Source organism: Sminthopsis crassicaudata, chromosome 1, assembly GCF_048593235.1.
Source record: "Sminthopsis crassicaudata isolate SCR6 chromosome 1, ASM4859323v1, whole genome shotgun sequence".
NCBI classification, from domain to species: domain Eukaryota; kingdom Metazoa; phylum Chordata; class Mammalia; order Dasyuromorphia; family Dasyuridae; genus Sminthopsis; species Sminthopsis crassicaudata.
The window spans coordinates 401,155,370-401,176,310 of record NC_133617.1 but is presented as its reverse complement, the minus strand read 5'-3'; the positions used below and the strand labels follow the sequence as shown (position 1 = coordinate 401,176,310).

The window sequence follows — 20,941 nt, the reverse complement described above, 5'->3', positions numbered from 1 at the left end:
GTATTCTAGAATGATCCTTTGAACTTAAGACTTAACTTACCTTAAGTACCTCTTGGAATTTTACCTTGTATTTGTTTCTGTCTTCCTGACAAACCATTTGTTTTCAGCAGAATATGACTATTTATACTTTTAAAAAAAAATTCTATTATCCTGAAAGGATAATTTGCACTAGAAAAGATCACAAAGATGTCTAGACTAGTCTTGTCATTTTAAAATGAAGAAATAGAGATCACAGTAGGTGAAGTGATTTATTTAAGGCACTTCTAGCAAGTTGGTAAACTGTATAAAAGAAAGTTCCAAAATTGTTTTGATTTTAAGGAAATTAGCTGTGGATTTTATTCTGTTATGGCTATTTAACTTTTAACATGTTTGAAAGATTTTGATTATATGATCAAGTGTTATATCTTTTCCGTTGTTACATCCTGGCCAAATGGCTATTGTTTAATCATTGAATTGATTGATTAGCAATTAGTAATTGACTTCCTCTGTGTAACTAACAGTTTGTAAAAGACTTCTAAAAATGTTACGAGAAATTTTCTTACACTCTCTGACTGAATTGCTTGAGGAAACTGCTTTTCTGTTCCTACACATTCCAAGTCCTAATCCGCTTTGTCAGGAATGTAAGGTCAGAGCACAACATTCGTGCCCTTTGTCCCATACTCAAGCTTCACGTTTGGAGAAAAATCTCTATGGGACTGCTTGAGGCTTCACTGTTTAGTGATAGGAACCTAAATCCTTTCCTAGCCAGGAATGGTTTCAGCCTTTTGGACAGACAGTTTCTCTGTGGGTTACAGCATTATGGAAACATTGACTTGTGCCCACAAAACTAGATTTCCCCCTCATCTAATATGATTGGTGTAGATGTAACCTGATTTGATATTTCTCTTCTTCTTATGGGGAGATCATGTCAGTAAATGCTGAGTGTCAGTACTGATAAACAGAAGTTGGCATTACTGTTAAGAGGGAATGTGAGGAAGAGATGCTAGTACACCTCTAAAATGGAGAGTTTGATTAGGCAATCTCTGATGTCTCATTAAGCATAGATATTCTCTGCTTTTATGAAGGGGATGTCTAGAGAATAATCATAGACTTTAAAGTTTGCAAAAAATGCTTTCCTTATAATAACTCTGTGAGGTAGGTATTGAATTATGATTCTCGTTTTAACAGTGAAGAAACTGAGTCTCATATAAATTAAATGACTATTGCAACAGATTCATACTTCTCATCTGTTGAACCTGAGGCATTAATGCAGAAAATAGTATGGGACAGTTTCTAATCAGGTACTAAATTGTATGGTATGAACATTGAGGATTATTGGAATTTGGAGAGCAGTAGGGGCTAGACTAGACTCATGAAAGGAGGGAATTTCTCAGGAAACTCATGGTGAATTTAAAAGCTATGCATACTTTTAGTAAAACAGAAGTTCCTTGAGGTCAGGACCTGCTGAATTTTTGTCTTTGTATCACACTATCATCTAGTACAACTTTACCTAGTAGATGTTTAAGACTTGTTTTATTGAATTGATCTGTATGTTGGTTCTGTTTTGTCTGCACTTGCACATTCCAGAAACAACGTCTGCTGTCAAATGGGTGGGAGAAAGCTTCTGCCATTGACATGATGGAGTTATATAGCAGTCTACCCCGAGCTGAAGTGAGCAGGTATTGACACCATCTTTTTTTTTGTAAGTGGAAATCTTTCCAGATGGTATTTTTTGGTAGTTTATTGTGTATTTATGTTGTATAAGTTTTTTTTCTCTGTTAGAATTTTGTTATTCAATATTTTTTCCAACATATACCTTATTTCATTGGCAAATCTTTTAATGTGAAAAGAATTAAGAAAATAGGTTTTGAAATAGTTAATTTGTTAATTAAAAAACTCTAAACAACTACCACTATTAGCTATTATTTGAGAAAAAGTTTCTGCTATAAGCAGATTTGGTTGCTATTTAGTCATTTTCAGTTGTGTCTAACTCTTCATGATTCCTTTTGGAGTTTTCTTTGCAGAGATAATAGAGTGGTTTGTCATTTCCTTCTCTAGCTCATTTTACAGGAAACTGAGGCATATAGGAATAAATGACTTGTCCAGGATCACAAAGCTAGTTTCTAAGGTTGGATTTGCATTCGGGTCTTCCTGACACCTGGCACTCTCTCCACTGTGCCACTTAGCTGTCCTGTCAGCCAGATTATTTCAGTCAGAGTAAAGAGTCATACATTAAATTATCCCAAAACAACACTTGGAATGGAGGTTAATTAGTACCCAGAATTTCTATAAAGTCTCTAGAAATTTTAGCTGAGTCAGTTAACAGCCCTTTATTAAGTACTTCATCGTGTGCAAGGCACTTGATTAAACTTTGTGGATACAAAGCAGGTTCTTGCCCTCAAGGACTTTTCATTCTAATGGATAGGAGCTCAGAATTTTACCCTGAGTAAAGGAGCAAAAATAATTACAAAATCTTACAATTAAAAGGGATTTTACATATCATATAAGTAAACCCATCTGATTCAGTTATTTACTCTTCAGCATTTTCAATAAGTTGTCATCTTGCCTTCACTTGAATGCTTCCTGTTTCTTGCTACCTTCATAAGCAACTATTTTAATTTTGGGACAGCTTTAGTTATTAGAAACATCTTTTTCCCCTTTATATTGGACAAAAGTATGCCTCCCTGCAACAGTTCTGCCTTTGAGGACCATGCAGAATAATTGTAATCCTTCTGAGTGACAACTCCTTTATATATTTGGAGAGCACTTTCTTGTTTTGTCTTAAAAGGCTTATCTTCTCTAGCTAAGTGCTTTGAGATATCGTCACTTTCCTGGTTGCTGTTTCTGTTTATCATTGTCCGTCTGCTTCAAAAGTAGAGTGATCAAGTAAGAGGACCATAGGACCATCCTCACCCTAATTCTAAGCACTTTGCTTCTAAAATTAGTGGCCAAACTTTTTGAAGAGGTTTGTAGTTTTATTACCTTTTGCAAATGAGTCCCGCTTGCTTTGTCTACTGTGTTACCATGATGGCTTGGGCATGAGAATACTTGCTCTTTTTCTTTCAGCTAGTAGTTCTTGGATCATGAGTGAAGAATAGACTTTTCTGTCAAAGATACCATTAAGTGCACATTTACTGATTTATCTTCTAATTCTGCTTATAGAAGCTTCTTTTCTTTTTTTTAAATTGTTTTATTTTTTCTGGTTTTACATGTATATTAACTATTTTTAGTTCATATTTCTTTAGGAATCATGTTAAGAGAGAAAAATCAGACCAAAAGGGAAAAACTATGAAAGAGGGGAAAAAAAAACCAGAAAAAAGAAGTGACTATGTCATGCATTTATTTACACTCAATCTCCATAGTTCTTTTTCTGGAGGCAGATGGCATTTCTATCCAAAGTTTATTGAGATTGCCTTGGATAACTGAATCACTTCATAGTTGATCATTGCACAGTCTTGCACTCTGCATCAGTTCATGTAAATCTTTCCAGGCTTTTCTATAATCAGCTTGTTCATCATTTTTTATAGAACAATAATATTCCATTACCTTTGTATAACACAACTTGTTCAGCGATTCCCTGATTGATGGGTATCTACTCATTTTCTTTGCTACCACAAAAAGAGGCACTACATTTTTGCACATGTGGGTCTTTTTCTCTTTTTATGATCACTTTGGGATTCAGACCCAGTCTGACACTGCTGGGTCAAAAGGTATGTATGCACAGTTTTATAGCCCTTTGGGCATAATTCCAAATCTCTCTCCAGAATGGTTGGATGCATTCACAATTCTTCCAACAATGCATCGGTGTCCCAGTTTTCCCACGTCCCCTCCATCATTCGTCATTATCTTTCCCTGTCATTCTAGCCAATCTGAGAGGTGTGTAGTGGTATCTCAGAGTTGTCTTAATTTGCATTTCTTTGATCAGTACTGATTTAGAGCATTTTTTAAAATGACTGTATAGATTGGTTTAATTTTGCCATCTAAAAAATTGTTCATATCCTTTGACCATTTATAAATTGGGGAATGACTTGTACTCTTATAAATTTGACACAATTCTTTATGTATTTTAGAAATGAGGCCTTTATCAGAAACACTGGCTATAAAATTTTTTTTCCCAGCTTTGTACTTCCCTTTTAATCTTGTTTGTGTTGATTTTATTTGTGTGAAAACTTTTTAATTAAATATAATCAAAGTTGTCCATTTCTTTAGTTCTTTTTTGGTCATAAATTCTTCTCTTCTCCAAAGATCTGATTAAGTAAATTATCCCTTGTTCTTTTAATTTGCTTATGGTATCATCCTTTATTCCCAAGTCATATACTTATTTTGATCCTATTTTGGTATGAGGTGTGAGATATAATCTATGCCGAGTTTCTGACATATTATTTTCCAGTTTTCCCAGCGATTTTTGTGAAATAATGAGTTCTTATCCCAGAACTGTAGTTTCATCAAATTTATCAAATACTAGTTTTATCAAATACTAGATTACTGTAATCATTGGTTCTTGTGCATCTAACATATTCCACTGATCTACCCCTCTATTTCTTAGTTTGTACCAAATGGTTTTGATGCCTGCTGTTTTTATTATAAAGAGTTTTAGGTTTGGTACTGCTAAGCCACCATCCTTGTTTGTTTGTTTGTTTATTTTTCTTTTTCATTAATTCCCTTGATATTCTTGACCTTTTGTTCTTCCAGATGAATTTTATTATTTATTTTCTAGTTCTATAAAACAGAAGCCTCATAGAAGCCTCTTTTCAATAATTTGAGTGGCATCCTTGGTTTATAAGAGATAGTCTAGCTGCCTAATAGAATTAACTCTTTCCTTTGCCTTGAGTTCCCTTCCCCAAGTCAACAATTGTTCATTGAGCCCCTTCTGTATGTTCAGGCCCATGGTAGGTGCATTCCCAGTCTAGACTTAGATTTCCAACTTGCTGGTAATGCAGCCAAGTGAAGAATGGATAGTGTACTGCACTTGGAATCAGAAAGGTCCAAGTTTGAATCCTGCCACAGACACATAGGATTCTGGGTTAGTCACTAAACCCCTCATCTTCAATTTCCTCTATAAATAATGTCACCTGCTTCACAGGGTTGTTGTGAGAATCAGATGAGATAATGAATGTAATATGTTTTATTTAAGCCATTGTATAAAATAATAGCTATTAGTTTTTATTTGCATGTACCCTTTTTTCATTTTTATAGTAGCTTTTTATTTTTCCAAATACATGCAAAGATAATTTTCAGCATTTATCTTTGCAAAACTTTGTGTTCCAAGTTTTTCTCCTTCCCTTTCCCCTTTCTCCTCCCCTAGACAGCACACAATATATTGGTTAAACACATCCTAATCTTCTAAACATATTTCCATATTTGTCATGCTGTGCAAAAAAAATCAGATCAAAAGAGGGAAAAAAAAACCCAAGCAAACAACTACAACAAAAAAGTGAAAATACTATGCTTTGATACACATTCAAGACTCAGTCCTGTCACTGGATGTGGATGACACTTTCCATTACAAAGCTATTGGAATTGCCTTGAATCACCTCATTGTTTAAAAGAGCCAAGGCCATCGTAATTAATCATCACAAAATTTTGTCATTACTGTGTACAATGTTCTAGTTCTGCTCCTTTCACTCAATATCAGTTCTCTTCTAAGTTCTTCCAATCTTTTCTGAAATCAGCTTATTCATCCTTTTTTATAGAACAATAATATTCCATAACATTCATATGCCATAACTTATTCAGTCATTTCCCAACTGATGGCCATCCATTCAGTTTCCTGTTCCTTGCCTCTACAAAAAGGGCTGCTCCAAACATTTTTGCAAACATGGAGCCTTTGGGCATCATCCAAATTGTTCTCCAGAATGGTTGGGTCAATTCACAACTCCAGCAACAATATGTTAGTACCCCAATTTTCCCACATTCCCTCCAACATTTATTATTATCTTTTCCTGTTGTGTGGGACAGGTGCTAGACTCCCTTTCCCAAATTAGCTATTCAGAGACATCTTCAGATACAAAAAGAAAGCATTTATTTAATCCTTGCAGGGAGAGGCCCAACACACCCAGGAGGATTCCCAGCTCCTGCCATGTGCTCCTGGAATCCAACCAGCTTACAGCTTGTCCAAGATATAAAAAGCATTGGATAGATTAAAAGGATATAACCAGTGTTGTCTGCTTCCTGTGGGTCATGTCAATTCTTATGATGGAAATGTTCTAATTCTTTTTGGACCCTCATTGATATTGTGTAAACAGCTGGCTGGTTCTGGTAGAGAGCGCAGTTGTGATTATGCTTATTCCCACAATCTCTCTCTTCTTTCTGCTATGACATACTTTCTTCAAAAATCTTGTGCTTATATTCTTAATCTTTGTGAGCTTAAATTCTATTCCTGTCCACTCTACAGACCATTGATTTATTTTGCATTTTATTTTCCCCAGTTGCATGTAAAAATTTAATTTTTAACATTTGTTTTTAAAACTTTGAATTCACATTCTCTCCCTTCCTCCCTAACCCTTCTTCTCCCCCACCCCCCTTTGAGAAGGTTTCATATAAGTTATACATGTGTAGTCATGCAATACATCTACAGACCATAGATAAGGCTAAGAGCTTTAACTGACAAGTGGTAAAAGAAAAGTCCATGTCAGCAACTATCTTTATGTCTGGTCCCCCAGACTATACAACCTTCCTGGTTCACTTGGTTTTGAACTAGGTTGTTACAGATGTTCTCATATTCAGACAGTTATGGTTATGTCCTATACAATCCAGTGGCTTGGCTTGTTTGGTAAATTTTTAAAAAATTTTCTTTGTATCCCAAATTGGAGAGAGTATTATGGATTATTACCTAGAACATAGCCTTGTGAGCCCTGGATTCTACTGTAAAAATCAAAATTAGTATTGACAGTTCCGGGAAAAGATGCTCAGCTTTAGGATTATGGTTAGATTTCTCGATTCAGAGGATACAAGAAGCAGGACATCCAAATTATATCGGTGTAGAGATAGCAGTAAAAATAATTCCTCATATTTAAGTGTTTGATAATTATAATGGACTTGATTATTCATATTTAATCCTGATAATTACCATGTTGCAATAGATATATTATGAATTCAGCTTTTCTGTGCCTCAGTTTTCCTCATCCATAAAATGTGCACATTTCAGAATCATCATTTTACAGAAGATGAACTCAAAATTTCAGAGACAGAGTGAGAAAATGGCCTTTTAAAGATCATGATGCTAGTAATGCCTGACCCAGAATTTGAACTCAAACATAATGATTTCAAGTCTTGTGCTCATTTTACAAAGATTTTTCCGCAAATATTTTGTCTTCAAAACATTTTCACATCCAATTATAATAGCTGAATTTGCTGCTAAGAAATTAAACACTGAAATTTGCATCCATATAGACAGATTCAGGACATTAATGCTATAGGATAGTGTTTAAACTGCTGACTGTGTTTTTCCTTCTTAGTATGCATTTATGAAAGAAAAAAAACAGCACTTACATTGTGTGACTGCTAAGAAGATCATGCTACATTTTACTATTTAGATTTTTAATTTAAATATTTGTAACTGCAACCCATTTCTGATTTCCATATCTATACTCCTTTAAAAAAAAATAAATAGGATATAGTTTTTTTCCCAGAAAGGAAAGCTTAATATTTAAATAAAACTTTACATTTGAATAGTAAACATGCATGGAAAAAATTTTTACTGTTTGTAAATAACCAAATTGGTAGTTTTAGACCTTGACTAAAAAAATTTCTCTTACAGAATAGAAGCGCTTGAATTCCTTGATGAAATGGAACTTCTTGAGCAGCTTATGCAGCATTACTGTCTTTGTTGGGCAACAAAAGGTGGAAACAATATAGGTAAGTTATTATGAATAATATTAGCTATCATTTATATAACATTTTCTCCTTTATAAAGTGCTTCCCTCACAACATCATCTTGTAAGCTAATTATTATGTGTAATATTCTCCTTTACTGAAAGGATTATAGCATTTTTTGTTTGTGTATTTCCACTGCATAGTACAGTGCCTGGCACTTAGTTGGTACTATTGCTTGTTGATAGACTGAGGACTCAAACAGGAATCTGACTCCAATCCCAGTACCCGTTATACTAAACCAAAGTACTGATGTTTATTGAGTTGACTATTCCAGCGGTCCAGAGAAGTGGAATTTTCCTTAAGAGATTTTATAGCTTGAAATACTCTAGCCCTCAAAGAGTGTGCAATTCCATTATTGTGTCCTAAAGTGTACTGGAATGCTCTAGCCAGGAAAATATAGGTAGACTATCAGAATCCAAGCCTTTGTACCATAGCTTCATGGTCTTGTGACCCAGAAACAGGGGAACTCTTGTCTTCATCGATCACTCAGATGTTCAGGTGGCACGGGGAGTAACAAGGATGGCAATAGAGATGTTTCACATGTCTGTTGAGAATACTGACAGCACTTAAAAAGAAAGTTCTCTTATTATATAAACATGGAGGTGATGTTAGATTGAATGTAGACCTGTACTTTGAGTAAAACATAGCAAAAGTGTCAAACTAATAAGAGGCAGGAACCAGATTACAGTGTATTTGGGAAATGGTTAACAAAATAAGTAAAAACATTGTATAAAATAAATGTTAACTTATAGTTTTCTCAGTAAAAGCATAGTTTTTATAGTTTTTTCTGCTGTCCTATAGGATCTTTTTCAGTTTGAATTGTTACTGGTATCAGATTCCAAGATGAGGAAGCACTTTCTCCCCTTTTATCAATTTATAGGATAAAGAGTTGCCTAGAGAGCACTGTGTCTGAGAGTCACAGTGCCACAGAAGACTCTTAAGAAGTGAGATCTTCCTGGTCTTTGATGACAGCTCTCTTTCCTCAGTACCATACTATCTCTTAATGTTATTGGTGTTACTATAAAAATAATTTAGTGCTTAACATGCTTATGTTAAAATAACAAAGATAATAATAGCTGCCATTTATAGCACTTCATTGTTTGCAAAGCCCTTTCTTTACCCACATTACCTTATGACTTGATCCTTCCCAGCAGGATCGTGGGGTGCTTAGGGGACAAGTGCTGTTATCTTCACTTCATACATAAGCATATTAAACACCTTGCCTTGAGCATGGTGTCACAGCTATTATGCTAGAGGCAGCTGGTCTTTTCAGTCAACCAGCATCTGTTAAATGTTTACTGGCATCATACAAGTGCTCAGGATACAAAGAAAAGCAAAAACAGAGTTTCTTTTAAAGAATTCACATTTTTATGGGTGGAGATAATATTTTAAAAAAATATGTCCATACAAGATTTTTATCTTGTATAATAGAGTAAATAGGAGATAATTTTAAGGGGACACAGTGGGAAGGGGTAAGGTAGGAGGACTGGAAGAGGCCTCTTACAATAGGTGGGATTTGAGCTAGGACTTGGTAGGACAGAAGCTAGGTTGGGCAGTGTTAGGAGCTCTGGGCTTGGAATTGGGAAAGCTGGAGTTCAATTCAAATCTCACATACTATAAGCAAGTCATTTAACCTTTTATATGCTTCAGTTTCTTTAACTGCAAAGTGGGGATAATAATAGCACACCTCCCATGGTTGTGAGGGCAATATGAAATAAGGTTTGTAAAGCACTTATCAAAGTGTCTGGTGTACAGTAAGTACTATATAAATGCTTATATTGCTAGGAGAGAAAGATGAGGAAGCAGAGCATTCTGGAGATGGTATATGGCCATTGTAAAATCAGAGAATCAGGTCATGGAGTGTCCACTTCAAGGAACAGCAAGAAGAGCAATGTTGTTCTTACATGTTATTTAGAGAAGAACAAAGTTTAAGAATACTGCACTTTGGGAAGGGGCCAAGTTCTGAGGTGAGTTGTGAGTGTAGTTAATGAGGAATACTGTGGTGCTCTTGACAGAGTAGGAAAGCTGGGAAGTGAGGAACTCTTAGGAGGAAGAACTGCAGGGATATCCAAGGGTCTAATAAGCACTTGGTGCTGTGAGACTGAAGGTCAAGAGAGAGATTAGATGAGCAGGATGATTTCAGAGATGCCTGGAGATTCTTAAAAGAACTGATGGTAAGTGAAGTGAGCAGAACCAGGAGATCATTGTACATGACAACGACAAGACTATATGATGATCAATTCTAATGGGCATGGCTCTTTTCAACAATGAGATGTTTGAGGCGGTTTCCAATGATCTTGTGGTGAACAGAGCCATTTACTCTCAGAGAGAGGACTGTGGGAACTGAGTGTGGAACACACCATAACATTCTCACTCTTTTTGTTGTTACATTTTATTTTCTTTCTCATTTTTTCCTGTTTGCTTTTATTTTTCTTGTGAAGCAAGATAATTGTATAAATATGTATGCATATATTGGATTTAGCATATATTTCTACCATGTTTAACATATATTGGACTACTTCCCATCTAGGGGAGGGGGGGAAATTTTGCAAGGGTTTAAAAGGGTTAATGCTGAAAAATTATCCATGCATATATTTTAAAAATAAAAAGTTTTAATTAAGAGGAAGACAGAGAGAGAGGGAAGGAGAGAAAAAAAGAGAGGGGGAGGTTAGAGCTGAATAAATAGGTCTGAAAAAATCATCTTTATAGAGATAATAATCAAAACCCCTAGGAATCAATGAAATCTTCAAGTGAGCTTAGTAAAGAGGGAGAAAAGGCCAGGAATCTTGGAGGACACCTGTTATAAGTGGCCACACTGGAGAAAGATCCAGCAAAGTACACTAAGGAATGCTTAAACAGGTAGGAGGAGAACCAGGAGAGAATGGCCAGAAGATGTTCATCAATAGTTCCAGAAGCTGCAAAGACATTAGGAAGGATGAATATGGGGAAGTGATCATTCAGTTGGACAATTAAGAGTAATAAAAGCAGTATGGGATGAATAAAGCTGTCAGCAAAAGCAGTATTACAGAAGGTTTTGAATTGATGAGAAGTGAGCAAGTAGAAGTAGAAGTTGTAGATGAGTTTTTCAAGGATTTCTCCATGAAAAAGAAGAAAGTCATAGGATGATAGGTAACAGGGATAGTTAGATCAAGTGAGCATTTGTTAAGGCTGGAGGTCACATGGGCATGTTTGTGGTCAGAGGGAAGGAATCAGTAGATGTGGAGAGATGGAAGAGGACAATCTGCCAGAGCAGAGAGCAAGAGCGGACTCATGGTGTGTGTGGGGGGGATTCTTCCCTTGGTGAGAAGTGAGAAGGAAGGGAGGATATCCTCGTGATGTCGAGAGAAGAGAGAACTCTCCATGAAGGGCTTAATTGATGTGTCCAAGTTCTCAGGGAAAGGGCCGGTGACTAGGACATGTGAGGAGAGTTGAAAAGGTGTGTGATGGCTGTTGTGATAATAAGGTGGTGGTGGCTTGTCCTTGTTCTTGACCGCAGGGAGACAATGCCACCCTGTGGAAATGAATTAGACTTAAGTGATGGAGGGCTGAGAAAAGTTACCAGCCTCACTTTCTTCTCTGGAGCCATTAGGTTTCAGTGCCAAGATATAGATCGTGACAGCTAGAGATGGCCCCAGATGCAGCTTGAAGTCTTGGTCTTTTTTAAGCTAAGTTTTAGCATGTTTTTTTTGTTGTTGTTGTTTCTCAAAAGGTGGCTGAGAAAAGGGTGCTGAGAAAAGATCAGCAAGGAGTGACCCAAAGATTTACTTTCTCACCTCAATATTTCTTGGGATAATGCTTCAAATTATATCAAGAGCATACCTATTGCATATAGAAGAAGGGATCAGATAGACTTTGGAAAAGTTGTATGTTGATTAAAAAGGTTTGAGATACATAGTTTCTGGGTCATTTAATCATTTTATTAATAGAGCCAGCAGATAATATACCGAATAAAGATAATTGTACCGAATCCAGTAAGCATAGTTTTGTGAATTTTTCTTTAGCTTCATTTAGTCACATTCAAATAGGAACCAAGATTAAAAGGTGGAGATCATCTCAGTAGATCTTGATAAGACATAATCAGGGATAGGAATTAAGAAATTGAGTGTCTAGAATAGTATACAGTTGTGCTAGTTCTATAAGGTATTTAAGGAAAGGTGAGGAGTATAGTCAAAGAGTGATGAGCTGGGAAAGAACTGAGGAATTGAAAATCATAGTGAAGACAAGTGGAGGTAGTAAGGCATAAGGAAAGATGGAATAATAAAGGATTTTAATCAAACAAAAGGAATTTTAGAGTTAATGAATCCAGGCATAGCATTTATGGGTGATGGCAATATCAAAGTTATTGCCATCTCTTTGTAAAGCTGAGGAGTGAGAGGTTGTGGAAGTTGGGGAGATTGGGGAACATGGAAGTTAGGGTATTTGAGAGAATATCTATCTATCTATCTATCTATCTATCTATCTATCTATCTATCTATATCTGTCAAAGTGTTAACACAGGAAGCAACCTGCTTGCTAATTAAGCAGGAGCATTTTTTCTTACCGGGTTCCTTCTTGGGAACACTGGCAAGGACAATATGAACTAAAGGACAAATGATAAACACTGACTAAAATTGTAAACTTCAGGAATAGGAGGTCAAATTAAATTATACTAAAAGGTAACATAATGGGTTAGGATAAAGCAAGGAAGATGGAACAGCAGTAATAATGGGCACTATATTTCTGTTTATTTATGCTGTCAAGGGGAAATTAGTTGTCTCCAAACTAAGTTTATGTTCTTACTGGACAAAGGAAAGAATGGGAAGGGGTGCTGTTTGATAAGCTGTCATAAACTTTAATACAAATTCATTACTTTGACTACATGGAATTCAGGCGATTAAAATTTGTACAATACTTAACAGAATTATTAGAAATCATCTTTCTTAGTCTTCATCTCTAGGCTAATTTCTCTTAGCATTAATGTAAGGTAGAAGCATATCTATCTATTTTTCAGCTTCTCTAAGTTCATCTAGGCTAAAGATTCCTCTCAGACTTTCATATCTGAAGGTTAGGAAAGAGTTTTTTCCCAACATAAGCACAAAATTCTTTCTCAGTAGAAAAATCTTTATATCTAGTAGACGTTTTCTGGGCAAATTACATTACTTAGCTTCTTAAATTGTGGTTTGCAACCCCATGTTGGGGTCTCATAACTGAGCAAGGAATCATGAAATTATGATTTATTATTAGTAAACATTTGATTTGTATACTTGTTTTATATATCTATATGTACTGAGATTATGTAAAAATTTCTCTGGTGAAAAGGGGGGAAAAGTTTAAGAAATCTATTAGAAGAAATCAAGTTCTATGATATCCCTTGGTAATGTTTTCTATCTAGCACATGTATTGCTCACCTCAGCCAGCATTGCTACAAAATACTAAACATTTCCTTATTCCCTTTAAAGATTTGACAGATTTGTTTTGACTTTAGCAGCCAATTCTTTATTTTATGAGCAGACTAAAAAATTCTTACTTTCCAGTTAAAAGGAAAGAAAAACAAATTCTTATAGCAAGTGAATAATATTCCTGCTGCTTTGGTGTACTTCATATACTGTCAGAATTAGAGGACAGAACTCCACATCATTTGGGTGAATTTCCTTTGGAAGACTTTGGGTAAATATAAACAAGAATTGTGCAGGGTAAGAAGGCATGAAGGATGGGTTGTGTTCCGCACCTTTACTGAGCTATTGAATGAATAAATAAATAAGTTAAAATGACCCAAAAATCTTAGTGCAGTTTTAAGTTTTAATAACTTAATAAGTACAAATGCTACAAACTTACAAAAAAAATTCCTTATTTTAAAGCTTAATGATTTAAATTTCTTTTTGCCCTTAACTTGATTTTGTGAATTTTGAATAATTTTAATTTTTTATTTTAGTCCTTCTTAAAGCTAGGATTATAAATGAAATCCTTTCAGTTACTGAGCAGCACCTGATGAAAACTTTTACAAAGACTACAGTAATAGATAAACCAAGACAGTGGTTGTGATAAATTTTAATAAAATACACCAATCTCTTAATTATTTAAATAATTTTTGAAATGTTGTTTTTATAAGTTTGTTGCATTTATGCTTATAACAGTATTAAAGCTTAATGCTGCACTAAGACTTTTGGAACTCAGTGTGTGTGCAGATCTGTGTAGATCACACTGGAAATACTAGATACCATAGTACAAGGTAGCTGTCATAGTGCCTTAGCCCCTAGATTTGTCAAATCAAGTTTTAGACTTTTTCATTGTCTATAAAGATTTTAGACAATGGTTATAGTAGAAAGAGCTGTAAACTAGAATTCAGAAGACCTTAGTGGTGTGCCCAACCTTGCCATTTATTAACGTGTAGCCCTGAGGAAGTTTCCCTTGGTCTAAGTTTCTTCTTTATAAAATGTGTTTTAGATGAGGTGCCTCCCAGCTCTAACAAATTTGTGAATGACTTGCATAGTGCCAGCTGGCAATCATTGATAAATACAAATCAGAATCCAGATCTCCTGAGTAGACATGTTTCTTGTTTTTATCCTTAAATAATTTGTTTTCTTCCTCCCTCAGGTCTCAAGGACATTACCTACTATTAATTTCTTCGGAGAAATTGTTGAATCAGAAGCCAAAGCTACATTTCCTTCCATGGAAGAAATGCTTTAGAGCTTCCTGCAGTAAAAGAACAGTGCATGTACACACCTCCCTCTCTTCAGTGTCTCCCACACTCCCAAAAGACTCAAGTAACCAGTGTTGCTGGGGATGTTTCCTGGTGGTTTATTGTGTTAATAAATCTCTATTGCCTTTATGAGTAGATTTGGGCTTTTCTGTCGCTCCTCATCAGAATCTAGTGTTTTGAAATTTTCAGATTGAAAGAATCCCCTTCACAAAGGTTGCTTTATCAAAAGAGAAAAATCTATTTCATGAGCTGTTATTGCTCATTCACTCTGAATCTATGGATATTCTTTAAATGTATTTGAGAATATTCGACTTGTGAGCTCAGTCTTGGGATACATTTATAGCTAATGTGCTAACTATTTGCCAAGGAGTCAGTGTTTTAATAAGACTGCCTTACTTATATGGCATCTTGATTTCTCAATCTATGAAATAATCCATCTAGAGGAAAGTTGCCAGAATTAAAACAGGATTTTGAAATTTTGGATCCGATTGCTTTCTGGTGTTGTTTACTTTAGGGATATTAGATAGTTTCTGTATCCTCTTCAAAAGTATGTTCTTTTACTCCTTTCTTTCTGATGCTTTCAGATTTCCTTTCCTTAGTACTAATTTTATGTATGCTTTTTTGCTGCTTACTCTCCCAGAAAACCAATTATCCACTTAACAAACTTTTACTAAGCACCTCTTTTGCTTAAGGTCTTGTGTTCAATTTTGTTGGGAATACCAAGGAGCATAAGGCATGTTTCTTACCCTGAAGGAACATATAATCTAGTGAAGTCCAGTGGGAGCTGGGAAGAAAAAGATTAATTTTTTTTAAACTATTAAATCTTATACCAAAATTTGACATTATTATAAATAGAGGTTCAAAAGCCTGACTTACTATGGCCCAAATTGACAGTGAAGAATTAACTGGAAAATGTTTTACTATCTTATTTATTTTTATTATAGCTGTTTCAGTGATTCAGTGAAGAAAAGAATATAAACGAATGACTAGTGTCCATTGACCTAATTTTTCTGAGTGAATTGTCATTGGAGTTCTTTGCCAGGAGTTCTAGAATTCCTTTATCTAGCATTGCTTTAGCTTTTTGTAATCACAGTTCAATTTCTACAAGAACAGAATAAATTGGCCAATAGTTTGCACTCATTAGCTATAAATGCAGCCCAAGACAGAGCTCACAAGTTGACTCTATTCAAATGCATTTAAAGAATATCCATAAATTCACTATTCTTAAAGGTCACATAGTCCAACTCATAACTGGAATTCTTTAAAAAAAAAACAACAAAAAACAAACCCAAACAAGTAGTCATCTGGCCTTTGTTTGAATGTTTTGAACAGCCCTAATTAGTAGGAATTTTTCTTTGATTTGAGGCCAAATCTGCCCCTTTTGCTACTTCTAGCCATTGTTCCTGCTTTGTTCTCTGGGCTGTTGTCCTCTATTGGGTTACAGAGGTACAAAGATGAAGCAATATATGACCCTTGTCTTCAAGGGATTTACAATCTAATAGGAGGAATACAAAGATGTTTCAAATTCAATTTACACTACGAGAAATATATTGAAAAGATCCAAAAAAAGTATGAAATTCAAAGAGGAATAGGTCATTTCTCATAGATGGAGACAGTCATCAGTGAGGTCTTCATTGAAAAAGATAACTCTTGAGTCAGGAATAAAAGAAAAGGAAGTAATTCATAACCAAGATGTTGAAAGAGGATTTTCTAGGCCTGGGGAGATGGCTCACAGAAAGGCATGAGGATACCTGCTTTCTCTCCTGTCTCATTCAGTTCAACATGCATTTAATGCATGCTTACTATAGGCAAAACATTATATTAAGCACTTTTCAAGCAAGAAAGATTTGACAAAGACTTTTATGACCTCAGCATCTTCATATTCCTGTGAACAATCCTTTTTTTCTCCCCAAAGAAAAAAGCTAAGCAGATTAAAAATAATGGCATTTGTTTCATTGCTTGGATAGGAGTAGATGGTATCACACCATAACATGGTTGGAAGACTGTTAGATTTTTATGCAACTTTTTTCCACTATTCAAGTACTTGTCCAAGTTCTTTTCACAGTAATAAATACCAGCAAGACTCAAAGTCATGATCACTGCACAAATATTATGATGTTTCTCCAGAGGATTGACATATTAATGCCCTTTGGTCAATTGAGGAATGCTTCCTGGGATTTTTGAATTTAAATTCAGGGGCTCATTAGATTTGGTCCAGTAACTAGGATTTGAGTTTTGAATTTTTACATTTCCTTGCTGCTTGATCTGAGCAAGTCATTCTATCTCTTCAGCTCTATAACTTATGGATTGGACTAGGAAATCTCTAAAGTCTAGTCCAGTTCTAACTTTTTATGATTCTGTTATCCTGTCTGACTTCTCAACAGTTAGTTTTTCTTTTTGGATTGCTTTCAGACCTACTTGCTGCCTATTTAGTGTAATCTCAGGGAATGCTTCTTAATTTTTTTAACCTAAAAATTTGATTATGGAGGAAATCCATAGCTTAAAAGAGATGTGACAGTTGTGTTCACTTCACAGTGTTTAAATTATTGATCTATAAGATTAGGTTTATAGAAGATGACCTTAAATATTATATGTATGATGTTGCTAGCTGACAATGCATTAATAATAGTGTTTGTTCAGCTATGTAGGACCCCCGCCCAGTAAAGCTTTCTCCAGTTATAAAAAACAAATTTAGCATAATTTTCACTCTTACATTTTCTAGAGAAAAAAAAAGTTAAAAAAAGTTGAATTACTTAACTTCATGTTAATTGCTAAATGCAAGCATTATGATGTGTATTACATATAGAGCAAAAAAAAAAGCAAATCCCTAAGCACAAATTAATTTTTTTCAGCTAATAAGCTGTTTTGTTTTTAATCACTGTTAAACTTAAAATTCTAGTTTTCCTCCCTTGATGCTTGAAGATGAACAATGTTATCACTGTGGATACTTCAGTGACTTAGTTCATAACCTCTTCATACCTGAGTTGATTGTCTTCATGAATTATATCTGGTGGCCAATATACTAGTAAAGAAAATGCTTAAAATCATGCTTTAGAGTGAGCCTCTATGAGTCACAGCTGGACTCATACTCATAAAAGTCTTTCTAGATTTTAAGGCCTTTTAGAGCAACCCTTGCTGTTTTAGCTTTTGAAAATTTAGGATTATTTCCCCCAATATGATGAATTGGACTTTGTTGGAAGCAAATTTTCTTTTTAGGGGATAAATGAATTATGCTTCATTCACCCTTTCTCCCTTCCTGAAAAAAACAAGTTTTTCAAGGCTATGCTTACTAGGTAACTTTCCTAATATGATAAGGCTTGCAAGTAGAACTTTAGTAGAGGCTAGTTTTCCTTATCAGGAAAAAGTAAATATTTGTCATTTACTGTTCCTCCCTATGCTGAAGATACAAGTCTTCTAAAACCATATTTAGTATCTTTTTTTAATCTTAGTGGATTTCAAGGCAGGAGCCATGAGTATGCTTGAAAATTCACTGCTTTGACCTGCTCTATGGTTTCAGATTGCTTAAAGCATTATCAGAGAAAGTGTCTACTTGTCAAAACTGTCTTTTCTTTTTTAACATTCCCTGCTTTAAATTGCCTTTCATGAAACATTTGTCTCTATGGAAAGATAAACTTCTCCCATTTTTTTAAATGGCTTGGTTCTTTTCCAGGCTCCCGTGTCCTTAGCCAAATGGAAGAAAATGGGGAAAAACACCATGGAGGCATTCATGCAATGTGACATTTTGATATGGTCTTAAATCATAAAATTTCAAAACTCAAGAGATCCATAGTGATTACCTCCCTGATTTTATAGATAAGAAAACAAGGCTAAATGATCGGCCAGGTAACATAGCTACTCAGGGCAAAATTATGATTAGCACTCAAATCTCTTGCCACTCAGATTAGTATTGAACTGAAGTTCAACAGTATGGGTTCAACATAACTTCATATTTTGATGATGTATTTCCTTTTAAAAATATAGATATTAGCATATAATAGAGTAATTTTATAACCAGTTTTACAACCTGTCATAAATCTTTGGCAAAATTGATTCCTTTTTTTAAAAAAGGAAGCATAGAATTTGAACCTCAGAGGCCATCCTAGAACCCCACCATAAAAAATTTTATTAGGTGCTCAACTTTATATGTTATTTATTGGTTTTTTAAAAATCACATTAATTTTATTATTTAACCTTTTTAATGTAATTGATTTTTATTTAATATATTTTTTCTCTTTATTTCTTTTTTTTTAATTAAAGTTTTTTATTTTCAAAGCATGCATGGTTAATTTTTCAATGTATAACTTTGCAAACCTTGTGTTCCAATTTTCCTCTCCCTTCTCCCAACCGTCCCCTAGATGGCTAGCTAGTATTCCGATATATGTTAAACATGGTAAAAATATATATTAAACCCAATACATGCATACCTATTTATACAATTATCTTGCTGCATAGGAAAAATCAAATCAAACAGGAAAAAAAAGTGAGAAAATAAAATGCAAGAAACAAAAAGAGTGAAAATGCTATGTTGTGAACCACACTCAGTTCCTACAGTCTTCTCTCTGGGTAGATGGTTCTCTTCATCACTGAACAATTAGAACTTGTCTCATTGATGAATTCATTCTCATTGTTGAAGAGAGCCCCATCCATCAGAATTGATTATTGTATAGTCTTGTTCTTGCAATGTACAGTGATCTCCTGGTTCTACTCACTTTACTTAGCATCAGTTCATGTAACCAGGCTTCTCTGAAATATCCTGCCAGTCATTTCTTACAGAACGATAATATTCCATAACATTCATATACCATGACTTATTCAGCCATTCTCCAACTCATGGACATTCATTTAGTTTCCAGCTTCTTGCCACTACAAAGAGGGCTGCCACAAATATTTTTGCACATATGGGTCCCTTTCCCTCCTTTAAGATGTTTTTGGGACATAAGTCCAGTATTAACACTGCTGGATCAAAGGGTATGCAGAGTTTGATAGCCCTTTCGGCATAATTCCAAATTGCTCTCCAGATCAATTCACAACTCCACCAACAATGTATCAGTGTCCCAGTTTTCCCACATCCCCTCCAACATTCGTCATTATCTTTTCCTCCCATCTTAGCCAATCTGAGAGTTGTGTGGTGGTACCTCAGAATTGTCTTAATTTGCATTTCTCTGATCAATAGAGATTTAGTCAAGTGCTCAACTTGAAACAATAATACAAAGCTATATTTTCTTAATAATTATATGTAAATTAATTTCAAAACATAAAGCATCCAATATTTAATTTCTTCCTCTAAATATCCCTCAAGATTTTTTGTCCATTCATTCTTTTTTTTCTATGTCTTTACTCTTTTTCAGATTCAGCTTTTTTTCATTTTTCCTTATTTCACAGAGGTTTTATGTTTTTCATCTAAATTACTTTCACAGTATGCAATTATATTAATGTACCATTGTTTAACCATGCCCAATTGTTGGACATATTTGAGTATTTTCCAGTTTTTTGTCGTTTTAGCAGTTGCATATATTACCATGAAAATATTTGAACTGACATCTTTTTCTTCCTCCCCCAATGAATTATTGGATCAAAGAACAGGATTATTTTCTTTCCATGCATTGCCAGATTTTTTTCAAAAAATTGCACATTTTTGCAGTTCTACTGTCAATGAATAAGTATGCCTAGTTCTATGTGCTGCCAAAATTTTGTAACTTTTAATTATTTTTGCTAATAAATACCCAAACTATCAGATACTTGAAGTATGTAGAGTTTGCATAAGGAGAACTTCAAAACTGTGGTGACCAAAATAAAAGAGGACCTAAATAATTAGAGGGACATTCAGTTGTTCATGGATAGAGTAATAGTATAGAATAAAATAATAATAGAATAGAATAAAAATAGAAATAATAGAGTAAAATTGAAAATACTCATCAATGAATTTATATGTTTAACATAATACCAATCCAAATGCAAAGAGATCACTTAACTGGAGAAAATGACATTGAAATCTGAATGGAAAAATAGGTAGGTTAGAATAGGAAGGAAGACACTTAAAAGCTAATGAAAGATGCCTTGTATTTCTAGACTTTAAAAAATTACAAAGTGAAATTTCATTAACAATTGCACTTATGTAATGATTTAAGGTTTATAAAATACTTTAGAAATATCTCATTTTATTATTTTAATGAACTTGAAAGGCAGGTGCTATTATTATTCTCATTTTGTAGAAGAGGAAACTGAACCTAGGCAGTTTGTGACTTTAACCAGTACCACACAGCTGGGAAATTTGGGAAACCAGATTTAGACATGTGTTTTCCTGACTTCAGAACCAATGCTCTATCCACTGAGCCATCTATTTAAGGAAATTTCATAGTATTGGACCCCCCCCAAAAAAAAAAAAAAAAACATACTCAAAAAATAGAT

The 20,941-nt window shown here is 34.6% G+C and overlaps 1 protein-coding gene across 1 annotated transcript in view; it reads left to right on the top strand.

The window, feature by feature from the left end:
• LCMT1 (leucine carboxyl methyltransferase 1) overlaps positions 1-14,662 on the top strand; it is a 104,180-nt gene extending 89,518 nt beyond the window's left edge. Inside the window, exons 9-11 of the mRNA XM_074280030.1 lie at positions 1,567-1,658; positions 7,739-7,836; positions 14,428-14,662. Of these exons, the coding sequence (XP_074136131.1) occupies positions 1,567-1,658; positions 7,739-7,836; positions 14,428-14,453 (216 nt within the window). The 3' untranslated portion in view covers positions 14,454-14,662. The remainder of the gene's footprint in view (positions 1-1,566; positions 1,659-7,738; positions 7,837-14,427) is intronic.
• Positions 14,663-20,941: the final 6,279 nt, after the last annotated feature.